Below are 17,626 nucleotides of genomic sequence, written 5' to 3' on the forward strand. Positions count from 1 at the left end.
TGATATTTGCTTTCCATTTTCACAGTGATCTCTGCAAGAGGACAAAATGTTTTGAGAGTCCTAAAAACAGGCAAGACATGAGAATGGTCTATGTATAGACTAAAAGTTAAGATTTTCTTGGTTGCTTCCTGTAGGATGTGAATATATTGTTCAAAGCAGGCATTAAGTTCAAAGATGCACATAAGAACCTTCATGGATTTCAGTCAAAACATAATCTATCTGTCCTCGTGGTCAACAAGTTATTAGGTCAATACTACAGGACCTTCTTGGAGCTCATTGGTTGTAGGTAATGGCCTGTTAGACTGAGGAACAACTAGAGTTTCAATAACATTCCTAGTCTGTCTTCTCTATCTTGGTGTGCTCCCTTTGGACATGAGCCCTATCACATATCGCAACCGTTCCATTTACATAAAGTTTTCACAGTAACATAATCAATTTTATAACTGCTCCAGATTACACACTGAGGAGTTTTAACTTGTTACATTTTGCGTATTTTTCAATATAATGGGCACTGTATAATCTCAGATGAAACCACACATTTATGAGCCTCTAAGGTTAGACCATGAACTCTGCTGAAAATCAGCTCCATGGCGGGAATGAATGGATCCACTTGTACCCTTTCAATTGTTTACATTTCTGTGCCTCAAGAAAATTTTTTAACTCATACTTGCTTTCACAAGCTTCGCTGAGATATTTTTGGCTCCAATGCCAGATTCACAAGCATCATGAATCTTATGATGAAAGAAGCTCTCAAATAAAGTCTATAATCTGTGAATCCTCAAACATTTCTGACTGTTACTCAGGCTTCCCAAAGCTCTACTTTACAGTAGGAATCTTCTGCTAGAAGGAAGTCTACACCTACTAGATGTTATGAAAATGCATCTAGCGCTGCACAGAATGTGAAAGGAAAATCTGAAATAAATGAGAATTCCAATGCGTTTGATGATGAAGCAATGGTCAGAGAAGATGCCAGTGATGACAGTTGAACGTCCCTTTGCCTTCCCAGCCCCCTTTATATATTCTCAGGCATAGGATGACAAAGGGAAGTCCACGGGTCACATGAACAGATATTGTCGACATATTACACTGTCTAAATTGCCTTCTCCACCAAATAAGCTCACTCAACTTTTTCCATCATTTCCTTATTTAGGAATAAGCTCTTCTCATATGCCTACTAGAACTGAATTACACTTGTCAACTCTATAAAGAATGATAGATTAAATCCAAAGATATATATACCAATGTCTGCAGTCTTTCTGTTTCAGAAGAGTATTCTATGTGTAGGCCAAACTTCAGCGCACTAAATATGTATTTAAAATAAGAATGATTGAAGATTTATAATAAGTAGTAGTATTCTATATGAAGCCCTATGAAGTCTAGGAGACTATTCATCCAGAAATGTACTAGTCAAGAAGGGTAAGAATACAAGATGGACTTACATAACCTAAGGATTTGGTATGGAAATCTTTGTAAGAAATATCAAGGTGGTTCACTGTGTAACTCATTAGCAGTGCAGAAGGGTTCTGGGGTGCACTACACAGAGGTCTGTGCTTTTCTTTAAAGAAAATAAAATCAAGACACTAACAACAGCAGAACTTCTAGAAAAGTGAAGCAGACACTAGCCATTAAAAAACCTGCAGACATGGGATATTTACTTTTTTATATTGTTCTCATATGGCGTTGAGAAGATGAAGCACAATGTAGATAACACTCTGGGTACTACTCTTGCAGTGACAGAGTAGGAGACAAAAACTGGTATTGAGGCTCACTAAATACATCTGTCACGCCAGCTTTAACGAAAGTGTACTGCGCTCTTCAAAGCCTTATGACGCAGTTTGCCTGCTCCAGAAAGGTGTCCAACTGCATTCAGTTGGGTTCCTTTTGATCTATTGCCCACATCTGGCTTTGAAGAAAAAAGCGTTTTGTCCACTGTTTGGATTTACCAGCTTCAAACAAACTGAAAGAGTGTGTTTGATAAGTGAGTTTATGAAATATACAAAATAAACCAAACTACTGTTTTTTGAAAGACATCACATCCAATTAAATATGGTTTGCTGTTATGTCTGCTGTATTAATATTGTTGTTTCTAATATATATTTTATATATGTTCTCATTTTTACTTAATTTTGGGGTCTTCTGAAAAAAAAACTTTAAAAATCTCCGAAAAAGATCTTTTTTTTTCTTTACAGTTGTGAAATGTTCAGATAGTTCTTCCTGAAGAGAAAAGTGTTACTTAGTTTTATGAAGAATAAATAATTTTTAATTGTGAAAATGTTTTTGTTTTTCCTGTCAGTAAAGGCTACACTACCGTCTAGGCTATATTACCTAGTGTCAGATAGTTATAGAGAACAGAAAATTCTGCCAGTACTCTGACCAAGATTTAAATCTTTTGATATATGAAATTCTGACTGCAACAGTGAGGTCTAGTTTTAAAAGAAAAATATCATTGGTATATGATGAAAAAGTTTACAAGACCATTCACCAGATTTGCAAACATCTTATGAACCTCCTACTCTGTACTTCTAGCCACTGCTGAGAGTAAATTATTCCTCTCTAACACATGCCAAAGACATATCTAAACATAAGAGATCCCTGTAAATGAAGTACAAATATTCACTGATAGACTAGCGCAAAAAAATGGTAGATTTGATGCTTTCATGCAGACTTGGCAGCAAGGTGTCGTATTTGTTATATTTACTTGACTCTTCCAGTTACAAAAACCCAATTACGCTCTCCTGAAAATGTTTCTGTTCCCTTTGTTGAACATAACCTGTGCAACCAGTTGGCAACCAGATCCCCAAAAGCCTGAACACTACAATATTCTATAAGCTTAAACCATGGGCCTAAGTACCTTGTAAGCCTTGTTGAAATGGGATTCATTCTGTTTCCAAATGAAACCCAAAGTAAAAGGAAATAGACTGAAATGACTGCTCCATTCTCATAGGTATCTATTCAGGCTACAAAATACCACTCTACAAAACAATGACCTTTTCTTACTGTGTGGCTTTCTTTTAAGAATAGTCTTAATTATAAAAAATGTAGCTGGCAAGAATGACACAGTATGTAGATTTATTACCATATTCAGTTTATATTTGTTGGTATATAGGTACTGATATATGCAAGAAAAAGAAAATGATTGCATGCTTCCTGAAATAGGAAGCATACACAAGAATACAGTGCAGGTGTGTCTATGCTGTGTCTCCAGATTCTGATTCTGGTGACAAATAATTATAAATGTTCTTTTAAAGAGAAACTGACAGCATTTATAATCAATTCACAATCTTTTTTACTCAAATTTGATACTCTTATATAGCCTACACGTGACCATCTTTGTGTACGAACCAGTCAATTGTTTTCTTGCCTTTCCCCATGGCTGCAGTAAGATCATGCATGTGAAAGCAAGCAGCGCATTCCTGATGGAAGTACTTGGCAAACACGCTCAAAGCTGTTTAAGGATTTGAGTCTGACTTCAATTAATAGTAATGATTATATCACATGAAGTGAAGGCTTTAATGCAAACAGGAAGAATGAACTGCTTATCATAAATAAGCTAAGATGAGCACAAAGCTAGCCAATAAAATGAAACTTGAAGTAGGATTTTTAAAGACAGATTCTGCAAGTATCAGTAAAGGGTTCTTTTATGTTACGTGAACTATTTTGAGACTACATTTGTAATTGTAAAATTGTAATTTTACAATTCTGGCTAAGATAAAATGGCTAAATCCACGGAATGTTGACGTACTGGAGTGGTTTCTTCTTGAAAATGATTAACAGTCCTTGGATCAGAACTATGAACTAGGTTGCTGCAGTGGCAGTTATCCCGATCTAATAACTGTGGAGAAGCAGAAACGAATATTTTATGGCCTGTAACCTCCAACACGCAGTTTATGGACAAATTTCTTCTGTGCCTCCGTGCTGGAGGTATGGCTGATTCTACCACAATTCCCAGTAATGTTCTGAAGCTGAGGTAACGATGTACATATTAGCAAAGGATCAGGTCATTCTGGCATATTTCACAGAGACGCTTTGTTAATGTCCAGGAATGTCGTAATTGGAGGATCTGCAATAGGGTGTTTCAAGTAATTAGATGCTCCACTTCTTTCATTTTTCTGTTTAGCCAGTACATAATCTGATTGGCAATACATTAAGTTCTGTTTCTATAGTGGCCATTTGCGTTTTCCCAGTATAGCAAAAAAGACTAGCTGTGCTTTTACATTTGTGGACTCATAGGAAGTTCATTAATTCCTAATCTAATGCCTATTAACAATACCAGATTTCTGAGGAAAACTGTTCTGCCTCATCTTTTTAAACAATTTCTCTTGAAACTTTTTATTTCCTCCACCACTGTGACCCACTGGAAAGGATGTGTAAGAATACAACACTTGGGGAAAAAATATCTGCAAATGGAAAGAAAAAGCAACAGTACATACTGAAGACTTTGGAGGAAGCAGGGGCAGGAGGAGGGAATGTATTGTGTGTGGGATTCTAGAAAAATAAAGACATTCTTAACATTTTAGAGGAAAAGTTGATCCCTAATAACACTGAATAAAACTGAGTTTTTGAGACATGGGATTTTACAAAGACTTTAATCAGGAAATACTGTGGATGAGAGGAGCTTGAGGAATGCATAAGATTTTTTTTAAAAAAAGAGTAATTGAACACTAGGAGCAAAGTATTGGCAGAATATCTCTTGAGAACCAACACCTTTTCAGTTTCAATTATCCTTCAAAAGTTAACCTTAATATGATCCAACATCATACTTTCAGTGCAAATAAGGCAAACCATGTACTGGACTGTGTTAGGAGAATTGTGTCCAGGGCACGTTATTGTCCCCTCTCATCCATTCTACACTGTGAGGCTGCATCTGCAATACTGTGTTCAGGCTTGGGCTGCCCAGTTCAAGAAGGATAAGGGGAAACTGGAGACCATCCACATGAAAGCTGCTAAAGTATGCTAAGGGCTAGAACATATGTTCTATGAAGACAGATTGAGAGAGCAGGGCTCGTTTAATCTCTTGAAGAGGAGTCAAAGAAATAATCTAATATCTACATATGACTATCTGAAAGGGAGTTGCAAAGACAAAGAGACCAGCCTCTTGCTACAGCCAGGCTGTATATCAAATGGAAATGGCCACAAATAGTAGTCTGAAAGTTTCAGACTAGATGTAAGGAAAAAAAAAAACAATCAAATTTTTGCTAGTAGGATAGTGCAGAACTGGAAGAAGTTATTTGTATATACGGTTGAATACCTATTCTTGGAAGTTTTCTGACATGCTTAGGCAAAGCCCTGGAGGAGCTTATCTAGTGTTGATGATGGTCCCACTTTGACTGAAGGCTGGGATTGAGGATCTCTAGAGATCTCTGCCTGCAAACATGACACCTATCACTCTCAGAATAGCTCTCAACCCTCTTGCATTCAAGGTAGTGAGAGAGAGTTTAGCATTAAGGAAGGTAGAAGCAGTGAATCAGAAATCAGGAAAATGGCAGCAGTGAATGGTATCAGCCTAACATGCCATAGGTACCTACACATCAAGAAAAGGTTTAAGCATAATGTCATAGCTCAAAATATGGCTGCAGTCCACTTAATATATTCCTAGAAAATTATATCTTTTGATCAAGAACACTTTACTGCATTTAAAATCTCCATGCATTCCTCTTAAAAATTTCTATTCTCTAATGCAAAATTCTTGAAAAATGATGAACTAAAAATTTTAATTCCATGTTTCAGTGTAAAAAGTTTTACACTAGCTGTCAAGTTATCCTTGCAATGCTGGTCAAATAAGCCCAGTACAGGTGGTCAGAAAGATATTTTTCCTTCTTTCTAGTGTATATTTTGAGATGATTACTCTGCCTTCAAATTCCAGCAAAAAGTTCAGGACTCAAATATTTGTGTGAATTGAAAACCCCAAAACATTTCTGATAGAGCACTTTCAACATTTCATTTTGAACTTGAAACAGTTTTGGGAAAATTCATATTACTTTCACTCCAAGAACATGTATTTTCAAACTTGTGTTTGAGACCACTGATAGCCCACTGCAAGATACAGTTGCCAGGATGCGTTAAGATCATCTTCACTTGTGAAAATAAGAAAGATCTGCCCCTAAGCATCAAATTGACCTCTAGCTAAATGCACAACTCCTTGACTATCCTAAACCTGCAGACTCAGAGTGACCCACAAATGCTGCTGCACTCTCTGCTTGCCTGGAAAGATTGTTATTATTATTATTATTATTGTTATTGAATTAGTGCTGGAGAAAAAACAAGAGCTATGGAAGTGGTAAAATTTTAAAAATTGGTAGGGAAAGAGAGTATTCAAGTGAAGTCTTTTTGTTCCCTAGTGATAAATTCAGAGGATATTTTATTATATTTTTAACAGTGGAATTTATAACATTCAGGAAATTATATGCTGCTGAATGACTGAGAACAATGGCTTGTTAGGAAGAAAGAATAGTTCAGTCTTTCAGAATTATCTGCCATACTTAAGAACCTCATTTGATTTTAAATTTTATAAGAAGATTGATTGCTGTTTGCTTAATTTATTTGAGAAGAATATAGTTTTCTGTATCTTTAATAGGTGAACACTAGCTTGAGGTTTTTCTTTGTGAATACCGTCTGACACCAAACATCCAAGGAAGAGCTATCCTCACACTGAAGAAAGATACAGTTGAAGCAAAGAAAAGTAAATAAGAGGAAATAGCAGGCCTGACATGTAAAAGTCAAGCAGGCTTAAAAATAACAATAAAATCTGCTTTCAGCACTATTCTCCAGGGAAAGGCTAGAAAATAAGAAGTTATTGACTGTTCATTAGTTCCTAAATGTGTTCTGTTTTCTAGCCCTATGTTCTTTTATTTGATGATTGCACCTTTTCCTGACTTTCTGGAGAACAAAAGTCTGATGCTGTCAGTGTCTTTTTTCTGCTCTGTGCTGACTACCGAAAAGTGATAAATAAGGATGCACATGCATGGCTGCACGTGCTGCCCTTTGGCTGAAGGTCCTCCTGCACCAGTGCCACTGCCCACGTGTAGCCAGGGAAGTCCCAGTCCCACTAGGATGCATGTGGGGAGAGGCAGTAGAAAGTGGCCATCCACTTGGCTGACCCATCAGCGCACATATTCCTCATCTCACTCATGTGGCCACCTCTCTAGTCACCAGTGGCAGGGCAAAACTCAGTCACTTGCTTTTAAAGCAAAAGAAAGCGATGCAAGGCAGAGACAAGGAAGTTCCAGGTCCTTACAGCGCCAGGCATTTTGGTTGCTGAAGTTACACTATGGCTCAGATCTACAAACCAGGAAAATTCTGGGCTTCACTGAACTAAATCTCACCAGCAAACTTCCCACCTAACAGTCCTCTCACATTTCTGTCTTTGAAGAAGTATTGTGTTATATTTGCAAGAGAGAGAGAGATTTGGGAGGCAGAGGTCAGCTAGAATAAGGAAGAAAAAATTTGTACACTCTTGGGGCAGAGGAAGCTCCAAACCAGAGAAGAGAGATCCTTCACGGTTTTGTGGGTTTCTGTTGAGGTCAGATAAACATTTGACTTGAACAACCAAAGTTCTGAGATTTATCTGTCAATGTTCCAGTGGATAAATCTTTTGTCTAAACCTGAATTAAGTAAATCTCTGAAGAGATTTGTATTTTAATACGAAGTTTCTCCCCCAAATTTTATGCCATAAACTGAACGTGCTCATATTTTTTCTCATGCATGTTCTCAAAATAATTATTATTTATGGTGTAGTTTTCTGTAATTTGATTACATCGTATATGTCACCTTCAAATGTGACACATTAATGCTGGTCAACCTAGAGACCTCCATTTGACAAGGACACTACACACATACATGCACACATTGCTAAGAATATACACACTTACACATACACCACTATCTGAGAAAAGTGATATACACACCGTAATACACATCGTAAAAACAATAAGCCACGATTCCTCCCATTTTGGTTTACTGTGGCATGAAATCACTCTATTTGTCCAGTGATGCTGAAAGAGCTAAGTGGCACACCATTTTAATTTAAGCACAGTCTGTAATCTTGACACAGAAAGCTACATCAAACACTACCAAGACACTGGTTTGAATTCAGTCCATCGGGCCCGTCTGTAATTCATTGTCGTCTGATAGTTGAGCGGCTAAATGTGTTTCCTAGTCTCATTCCAGTTTCCAGTGCCTGTCTCACAAAAACCATCAAACTTCTTGGCCTTAAAATTGCATGTTTGCGGGGAGTTATCAGCAGAAAAGCTGTGCATGTAACTGTTATTGGAAACTGAGTTATGTTTTCATTCCTAACCTTAGCTTATACAGGTCAATGCTGAGGTCCACTTGTAAGACTGAGAAAGTCCTGCCTGGCTACGGCCCCAAAAGAGGATTTGTTCACTATTTAGGGCACAGCTTCAGTTTCCAGGGCGGATCCTTTTCTCCTTTGATTGTAGTAAGTTTCTAATAACAAAAAGAACTTAAATAGAAGCAAAAAAATCCAAAATATTTAGAAAAAAATTATCTCCTCACCTAAATCAAGCTTCTGTAATTTTGAAGAAATAGCAGTAAGAAAACAAAACAAAACACCAAAATGTTTGTGTTTGGGCTATGAAAAGATGACTGCAAGAAAAGTTAGAATATTATCTTTTATTTTATGCAGGCAGAGGTACTTACTTAAAGGATTATTTTTTTCTTGCATTTTAATGTAGGAAAGTGGTACATGATTATAAAAGAAATAAACACATACCAGAGAAAAATTTGGGCTTCAGTCTGATCATGACATGAACTAGATCACCGCAAATATGATCATAACAGACCAGACCAAAGAATCACCTAATCGTGATGCTTTGCTCTGACCTATGCTCTGACCGTGACCAGTGATAGCCAACCATGAAGAAACACAGTGCAAACATAGTGACATTACTCTGGGATACCCTCTTTGCCCCTGAGCATCTGCGGCTCAGGGACTATTTGAGTTGTAGGGAATAAAAGCAGATGGCCATTAATGGATTTTTCTTCCGTGACATACAGAGAAATGCTCTGAACATGTTTAAGTTTATGTGTCTGCACTAGCTTGTGACAATGAACTCTATGTATTATGTGAAGAATTACTTCCTGTGTTTAAACCTGCTACCTGCTAATTCAATTTGATTCCCACAGCTCTTATATTCTGAATAGGAATGAACCATCACTCCTCCTGCAACTTCTCTGTGCTGTGCAGTCCTTTAATCACCTGTATCTCATTCATCTCTTTTCCAGGCTGAAAAGTCCTTTTCTGCTTAGTCACACCTCACAGAAAACTCTCCTTTACTTTTTGCCATCCCCTTCTGTATCTTTTATAATTCTATTATTTTCTTTATGAGATGAAGGGGACTAGAACTGTATATAGTTTTGAAGAGATGTTTCAAAGATTTATATCTAAGTTGAGCTGAGGACCTTAACAAAGACTGTATGTAAGCTGCCAGAAACCCATTCAGCTCTTCCATTTGTGCTGTACTATCACCCACAGTACTCTAGAATCAAATTGTATTAGCTTTTTTTCACCATTATTTACTTTTATTAACTCATGTTCACCATTTTAGATAGCAGAATTCTAAAAATATACAGACTGTATTGCCTTTTCAAATTCCTCGTGTCCTTGATACAATGGTAATTGTAAAACAATATAGGTAAAATATTACTCACTTGTATTTATCTTCTGAAGTGAGATGTGCTTTTCCAGTTGTCTACGAAGTTTCACCTCTGCTCCATATTTACCAGTAGTGCCATTGTCAGCCAAAATGAAATGGGAATGCATACTGTTGAGCACTGTCAACTTACTCATGGGATTGGACATCGTCTGGTACGGTCGGACCACCTGCATTTTAAAGACAGAAGAAAAAGATAGCGCTAAGCAGAAAAGACCCTCTGAAGTGAATCAGTTATGAAATACACCTTATAAGATGATACAGTATGAAAAAAACATAAAAATTATTTGCGAATAGCTATTTGAGTATTGCACTTGAGCACAGTTGTATTGTATGCAAAGAACAGAATGTAATCTTAGACTTAAAAGTGTTGCCACCTCTTGCAAGTCTTGTAAAAATTGACCTATAGAGGCAGGCTCTACTGAAAACATTTTTCAGGGGCCTGTTTCAATGGCCCCGGTAGCCTGTACTCTTTAATTTGGTGGTAAGTCTAGCTGAGGATCAGCCCTCCAAGGGACTGTGTGACCACACACACATTGTATACCTTGTTTGCACCTGTCTTTCAGTGGCCTTGACACAAATCCCCTTCTTGCCGTCCTGTCTGACTCCTGCTACATAGCACCCACGAGCCCTGTGGCCCTGCCATGCCACCTGCCAGATGTTTGCTTGGTGCTTGCTGCTGGACCTTCCTTTGCTCAGATTTTCTGTTCCCATTTATGTGGGGGGACCCTCTGCCAGCACTTAAATACGAGCACAAACCTCTACAAGAGGAAAAGACTTGGGTCTGCAGAGTAGTGAATGCTACTCTTGGCAGGGTGTACACATGATATTATACCATGTTTTTGATTTCATTGGAAAAAACTGTTGGCCTAATCTCAACACAGTATAAAGTGTGTTGCTTGCACTCACAATAGCGTAGCAAAGTTGCCATTGAATGGGGCATTTGCTACACTGCTTTGATTTGTTTTCACTGGGGGAAACTATTCTGCAGACAAACAAAGCAAGTTGCTGCAGAGCTGTCCCACTCATATCCTCCAGTCAGACCGAACAATGACACTGGGCCATGCTGGGCCATCAGCTACTTTAGTGGGTCTCCAGTGACGTGAGTCAGACTGCACTGACATGACAAAAAAAAATCATTTCATGTGGAGAGAGCCTGGCTGATCGTTCAAAGCCATTTGCTAGAAATATTGCTCCCTGTACTGTTTACATAGGTCTGTGTTTTCTTTTTGGAAAGATAAAACTCCTTTTGAAAATTTGTAAGTTGAAATTCTTAGTTCAAAAAATGCTGAAGTAACTTGTTACAAAACTTGGTTGTGTTATGCTTGATCTGCAAGGAATTTTCTTCAAGGCTCTGGCATTGTTCTCTTTGCAAATCTAACAAAAATTCAGTCCTTTTGGATGCACAATAATGTACATTCTTATGTGTTGGCAGAAGTGCCTGCAGACAGACAAATATAAGCTTCTTAATTTCTCTCTAAGCTTCTCTCCTTTTTTATTTAAATGTCCTCTTTAATTGAGAGATAATTCCTTATAAATAATACGAATGTGTTTGAATATGTCTTTGGCCAAAGACTTTGTCTCTGTTCTTTCACTTGCCAGTGCTGACGGCACTTTGGTCAGTTCTTTGATGGCAAATGGAAACCCACAAACTTCTGCTGCTGTTATAAACTGTCAGTACAAAGGCGCTCCGTAAGGTGTTTCCCCAGCAAAAGAAAAGAAAGACCTTGATCTAAGAAGACCAAGAGGGGAGTTGGCCAGCACTGAAGAAGTGCCCTCTGCTGCAAGAACAGGTGGTAGCCTGCACTTAGATTTTGTTTAGGCCATTTCTTTTGGTGCCCCATTCGTAACACATTTATTCTACAAGGAACTACAGGTTAAAAAATATCATTGTGCTTCTGGAATATGCTCATTAGCTAGCTTCTACATCCATGTCTCCTATGCCAGATAGAAAAATAAGATTTTTTCATACTCCCTAAAATTCAAATCAAATAAATTTAAACAGTTACAGGTTTTGTAACTGGTACCTGTTCCATCTCCCAGTATAGGGGACACAGGCCATTAAGATCCCTTAGGAGAGGAAGGACTTGAGTTTCCTTTTCCTTATGTGATTACAAGCCTTTTTTAACAGGCACAGCCTGATCTGAAATTTTAATGAGCTGCATCTCCAAAACCTCCTCATCTTGATTTGGTAACGCTGCTCCAAGGCAGATTAGAAGGTAATGCTCTGGTTCTGTGTCTGCTGTTTAACTACAAGGTGAATCATGTTATTAATAAAAATTAGAAATGTGAAAACAAGAATACAATTATTTTCAATGGGACCGTTTAACATGCACAGCTCACTAGTTGAGATATCTTTTTTTGTAATGAAGTTCACAGAGTGTATCATGAACTCAGGCTATCCTGATTAAAAACTCTTCATGAAGGCAACACAATCCTAAGCTTGGAGGTTATTTCCCTGTGGCGAATTGCTTTGCTACAACAGTCTGCAGATTTTCAGTTTCTCCCTCTTACAGTTTCCACTCCTTTGTTCTTTTCAATATCTTCCATTTTGCAAGCAAGTTAAAAGGTTGGAAAAAGTTAGACTTTAATGTCTTCTCATCGCCTTTCTGCATGAAGAAGGGGGAATAATGGCCCCAGGCATTTTCCTCTGCAGAGTTGAAAGGAAGTATTTCTTCTCAAGACAGCTCCTCTAAATATAGGTTAACCTATGTGAGAGCAGCCACACTGCGGAACAGCACTTCTACTGCACAAAGCAACAGCATTTGGTCAATAGGTGACGAGCTGCACTAGCCTCAGTGAGTGCATTTGTACCCTGGGGAGGCGGCAAGCTTGAATTAAAAGCAGTAATATACTCGGTTTACACTCTTCGTGGGCACTGGAGACTCAACACAGGGACAGCACTTGAAAATAGCACAAGGTATCTCATTACAGAGGATGAACAAAAATGTAAGTAAGTAATTGAATGAGAGATGCAAATTATGAAAGCCAATTAGGTAAGAGAAGAGAAACGAATTGTATGAGTGACACCCATGACATTGAGATCTTGGGAGAACAGAGAAGCCAAAAACCATACTGGTCCGCTGGCTCAGCGCTACGTGCGCAGCAGGGTCCAAGCCTGTCAAGTTCTGGGGATTTCCATTTGGCCAGCTCCGAGCCCCATTTCCAAACAGGCTGGTAGCAGTGCCGGGTGCTGGAGCCCCCCCAGAGCGGAGGACAAGGTGCAGCGCGGAAGCAGCCAAGAACCAGCCTGGCAAGCATGAGAGAGGCTCTGTCTCTGACGCAGCTCTGTACCAGGCCCCCCAACACATCTGCCAATAGATCCCTGAGCATGGCCACGCACTCCAGCCCACAAATCTCAGCAGTTGCAAGGAAGCCACAGCACTTCGAGCAAACGTTGTGTGTTCAGCTCATCGGAACAAAATAAAAGTGAGATGCGTGCTCTGCTTCTCAGAAACCCCACAGCTGTTGTTCAGGTTAAGCTTTCTTTGTAGCCTCACAGCTCTGCAGGACAGCAGGGAACAGGGTTCCTGATGGTATTTAGAAGCTCCTGGAAGCATCACTCTCCAGCACCTCCGTATATGCTGCACATATGCCTGTCTCCAGTTTGGCTGCTGGCATGCTCCTCACATGGAGGTTTGCAAGAAGAGACACTGAATCTCTCTCCTTGCTTCTTTTCCTAGAATAATTATTTCCTGACTAGGACTAGGTTTCTTAGGAGGCTCTGATATTTTGACACTAGACAAAAACTATATTGAAATGAAATTGGGAACTAACCAGCTATAGTTAATTCTTTTTTCTTCTCCAGTAATTCAGTTTCATCTCAAAGTATATTTATTGAAAGTAACTGCAAAATATCTACCAAAACTAAGTCAAAATCGGTGACAACAAATTCTATGACATTATGAAGCAGTATACACTTAAAGATTAGCTTCCTGAGGTTTGTAGGCTTTATTGTTATCCTGAAACCTGCAGAAAGTAGTTACAGAAAAATATAATCTTTCCCTCACCACTAAACAAAGATGTATGAGGGAGACAAGGAAGTGATCTCATGCCATAAGCTAACATAACAATTAAGATAAAACAATAAAAAGAAAACATGTAGATCATCTTGTTGGTCCTTAGCTTGATGCACATGTTGTCCGGCAAACAAACACAGAACATAAGAGCAACTAACATGATTTGTGGGCTTTATGACAAGGCTCACTGGCATGTGTTTTAAAGGGTATAGTTTAAGGTGGAGAGATTGGGCTACACCTATCAAGCTTGACAGCTGTAGGACTTTCTTTCCATATGTGTGGAGTAAGGAGAAATTAACTCTTAAATGCTTTTCTTGGTTTAGATAACCTTTGGTAATATCAAAGCGGCATTCTGTAAACGAAGGTGACTTGCAAGTTACACAGCAATGTTCAACTGAAGTATCTTGCAATGAACTATTTACAGATGAGATCAGGGAGAAGGGAGAACGTAGGACTTTGTGTACTGGTAAAAATGTCCATCTTGGTTAGTTCAGCTGTGATATATAGTAAACAAATCTAACTCTCTAGGCTTTCCTCATTAGCCATGTTTTTACATCTCCTATTTGCCCTAGTTAGTTGTGAACTTTCCTTGATTCCTTTTAAAACTGGACATAGGACCTTGCAGCAGGCCTCAGCCATGCCAAATGACATAGAAACAAGTGATTCCCTCTGTTGTTATAGATCAGTTCTGCTACTAAGTTCCAACAACATTCATCCGTCTGCAAAAGTATCATGTTATTAAGTCATCCACTGTTAATAATTATTCAGTGAACTACTACAATACGGTGTGATGTCTTTCCTGAAGCAGTTGATTAGTCAATTATTGCCCCAGTAATTTTGAGAAGTTCACAATAGCACTCATTCCATGACAGGCTGACTTCAAATAATTTTTTCAGATAATAAGAATCTCTAGATTTCTGACTCCGTTCTCCAAAGTGCATACAATCTTCCCTGTTCCATCATCCAAATGATTACTGAAAAAATGAATACATAAATAACTAAGCAATTACAGCAGGACTGCAGAGTTCCACTGTGAGCACTCTCTGGGCGTCCTAGAGAAAACTCTACTGATGACAAGTCTTTAGTTATACTTAAAAAAATTCAGTAACTGCCCTGATACCAGATTGGTTACTGTGAAATTGTAGTTTTTAATAAATCAGAAGCATTATCTAGACACAGACTGGAAAAAACAAGTTTTATCTTATGCTTATATATATTATATATAAATATGTATATATACATATACACACACACACATATATATAATATAATATATATGTGTGTGTGTAATATAATACATGTATGTGTGTGTATATATATATACACACACACACTATATATATATATAAAAAAGTATATATATATACATATAAGTATATATATAATATGTATATATATATACTTTTTTATATATATATATAAAAAGTGTGTATATATATATATAAAAGTGTATATATATATATTATATGTGTATATATATATAAGAGCTAAACATGTGCCTAATCCAATACAAATTTAGGTTTTATACTAAAATTAACAAACTTTGGTCCTCAGTTTTGTCCCTTCAGCTGCATATGAGACAAGGTTTCAAGTAGCAGTATTCTCATTGCTTAAATTCTATTCAGGGAATGTTTTCCGACTGTTCAGAAACAATATTAAAAAGCAGGTATCTGTTGTAAGAGGTAACACTTTTGCTTGGCTGCAATCCTGTTTTCAGCATTTGATTTCTCTGGAGTCAAAAATATAACTTTTTCTGGAACACAGGATGCATTAAAGAGGTTGCTATGTATATGCATATATATCTGTGTATGTAATATATATCCCATAATTTTCTGTGAGCAAGTGGTTTTCTTTCTGATAGCACTTTTTGTAGTTTGTGCCACAAGTTAACAGTGCCAGCCACTGTTACTTCCTCCTCATTGGATAAAACTTTTGTTAAAAATGATAATTATTCTACTTCCTCCAAAATTTCTGCTGAGCTTCATTTTCGTCAACATAGTAATTGTTAAGTGTAAGACACCCATCAGTGAATTAACGCGTAGAGAGAAACACATTATCACCTGTGGCTACAGAAGCACCCTAAGTGAGACCAATAAAACCCAAGAAATTTGGAGACAACTCAGCAAATTTCCTCCCTCAGGTTCTACGTATAGAAAGATTTTATAGAAACTGTGGAGCAGTAGGTGACATATATTTTGTATTGATTCAACACAGTAGCACAAGAGCTCAATTTTAATTTCAATTAGTTCAAAGAGATAAAGGTTTGGGGATTTTCTGTTTTCAAAATTTTATTTACTAAAATATTGCATTCCTTCCAAGGTTCTGGGTAGTATACCACAGCATTGTCTCCAATCAACAGCATATCCTGGTATGCTGGAGATGTCCTTTTATTCATTAAGTCACACAATAAAAACATATTTTGATTTGACTCTCAAATATTGGCTCCTTTGGACTAAATTGAGACTTATTAGAAAGATCTTGTAGAGAAAAAGAAAAGTACTAAAATCACTGTCCTTTTATTAATGCCTGGAGGCACAGCAAGGCAAATAGGAATTAAACCCAAGTAAGGACTGAATAGACTCTGAAAGGAAACCTGATGATATTAACAGTAAGTGCGTTAAAAAAGTTTGCAAGGTGCGCTCTTTTAAAAAGAACAGTGGCTTTGTACTTAATCAGAAACATGCTTAGGACATAAGCTTTCTATGGGGCTGAACCAGCCACCTTCCTTGCTCATATTTTCTATCAGAGAATTGGGAATAGGGCAATTGACTACCATTCCCCTCTGTGCTTTGCTTTTGAATTAGATGCTAAACATGGGCACTAAGATGAGCACTACTCTGCTTTTGCGGTACTGCAGTAAGACTAATCTCATTTGGGACCTTTAAGGCAACCAAAAACAAATCTCTTAACACTAATACTCTTCTTAACTTGTCCATTTCCCTTTACGGCCCTAAGGAAACCCTTTAGTCTTTCTGAGAGCTGACACATTTGAATAGATTGGTAAACATATCAAAACTCAGCCATGACTTCAGAAACATAAAAGCCAAATGTGGACTGGAACAGTAACTGTGGCACGACTTTGCTGAGCACAGCAAATGTCCACGAGGCACAGAGTGACAGCATGCACGGGTGCATGAGCAATACGGATAACTCCCTCCCTTCCCGTAAGTTTTCCATGACCAAGCAAAAATTTTCTGTGTCTGATGATGCTCTAAGCAGCAAGGGTATGTTTTGACTATTCTTTGGTTTTGATCATAATTTAACTAGACATAGTTCACCTAGGCGTAAAGCCACACTGAAGCTGGAGTTCAAAAAGCCTCTTACTATTGGTTGACTTATTCCCTCCTGCCCCTCTGCATAATCCTTTGTGCGCTTTGTTACTTGCTTAATGATGATTCATTATACATGCTTATGGTACTATTTGTATTTCCCCTTCTTGGTTCATTTCACTTCATTCACCTCTAATGAGTCAGTCTATATAGTATCCTTTGATTCTCAAAAAGCTTCCTCACCAAATTCTTCTAAAGAAACCGCACACATTTTAGGGATTAATAAATGAAGAAAATTAGGGTGAAGGGGGGGAAAAGGTAAGAAATAAAGGTTAATTTCTGCAATGCCTGAATGATAATAAGTAGATTAGCAGCAAAAGTGACTTACCTTGAGCTGTCTGTTCTGCATGTTCTACTCAACGCATTAGTAAGAGATTTGTGGGAAATACCAGGGTAAAATGCCACGGCAGGCAGCTGAGGGCTCTCCTGCACCCGCAAGCTCACCCACAGCAGCAGGAGATAAAAAGTCTGACTTGGTGATCAAGTAGAAGATGAAGCTCAGTGTCAGTAACAAGTGTATTAGAGATGTCTGAAAGCAGAACAGCTTCAGCATTGTGTCATGTAACTGAATGATCAGGTCATGTAACTGCTGGGACCAAGAGGCTCA

The 17,626-nt window shown here is 38.0% G+C and overlaps 1 protein-coding gene across 1 annotated transcript in view; it reads right to left on the reverse strand.

Moving 5' to 3' along the window:
- Nucleotides 1-17,626, reverse strand: part of TRPM3 (transient receptor potential cation channel subfamily M member 3) — a 266,636-nt gene that overhangs the window by 103,529 nt on the left and 145,481 nt on the right. Inside the window, exon 7 of the mRNA XM_062600481.1 lies at nucleotides 9,670-9,841. Within this exon, the coding sequence (XP_062456465.1) occupies nucleotides 9,670-9,841 (172 nt within the window). The remainder of the gene's footprint in view (nucleotides 1-9,669; nucleotides 9,842-17,626) is intronic.

Source organism: Rhea pennata, chromosome Z (genome assembly GCF_028389875.1).
Source record: "Rhea pennata isolate bPtePen1 chromosome Z, bPtePen1.pri, whole genome shotgun sequence".
Taxonomy (NCBI): domain Eukaryota; kingdom Metazoa; phylum Chordata; class Aves; order Rheiformes; family Rheidae; genus Rhea; species Rhea pennata.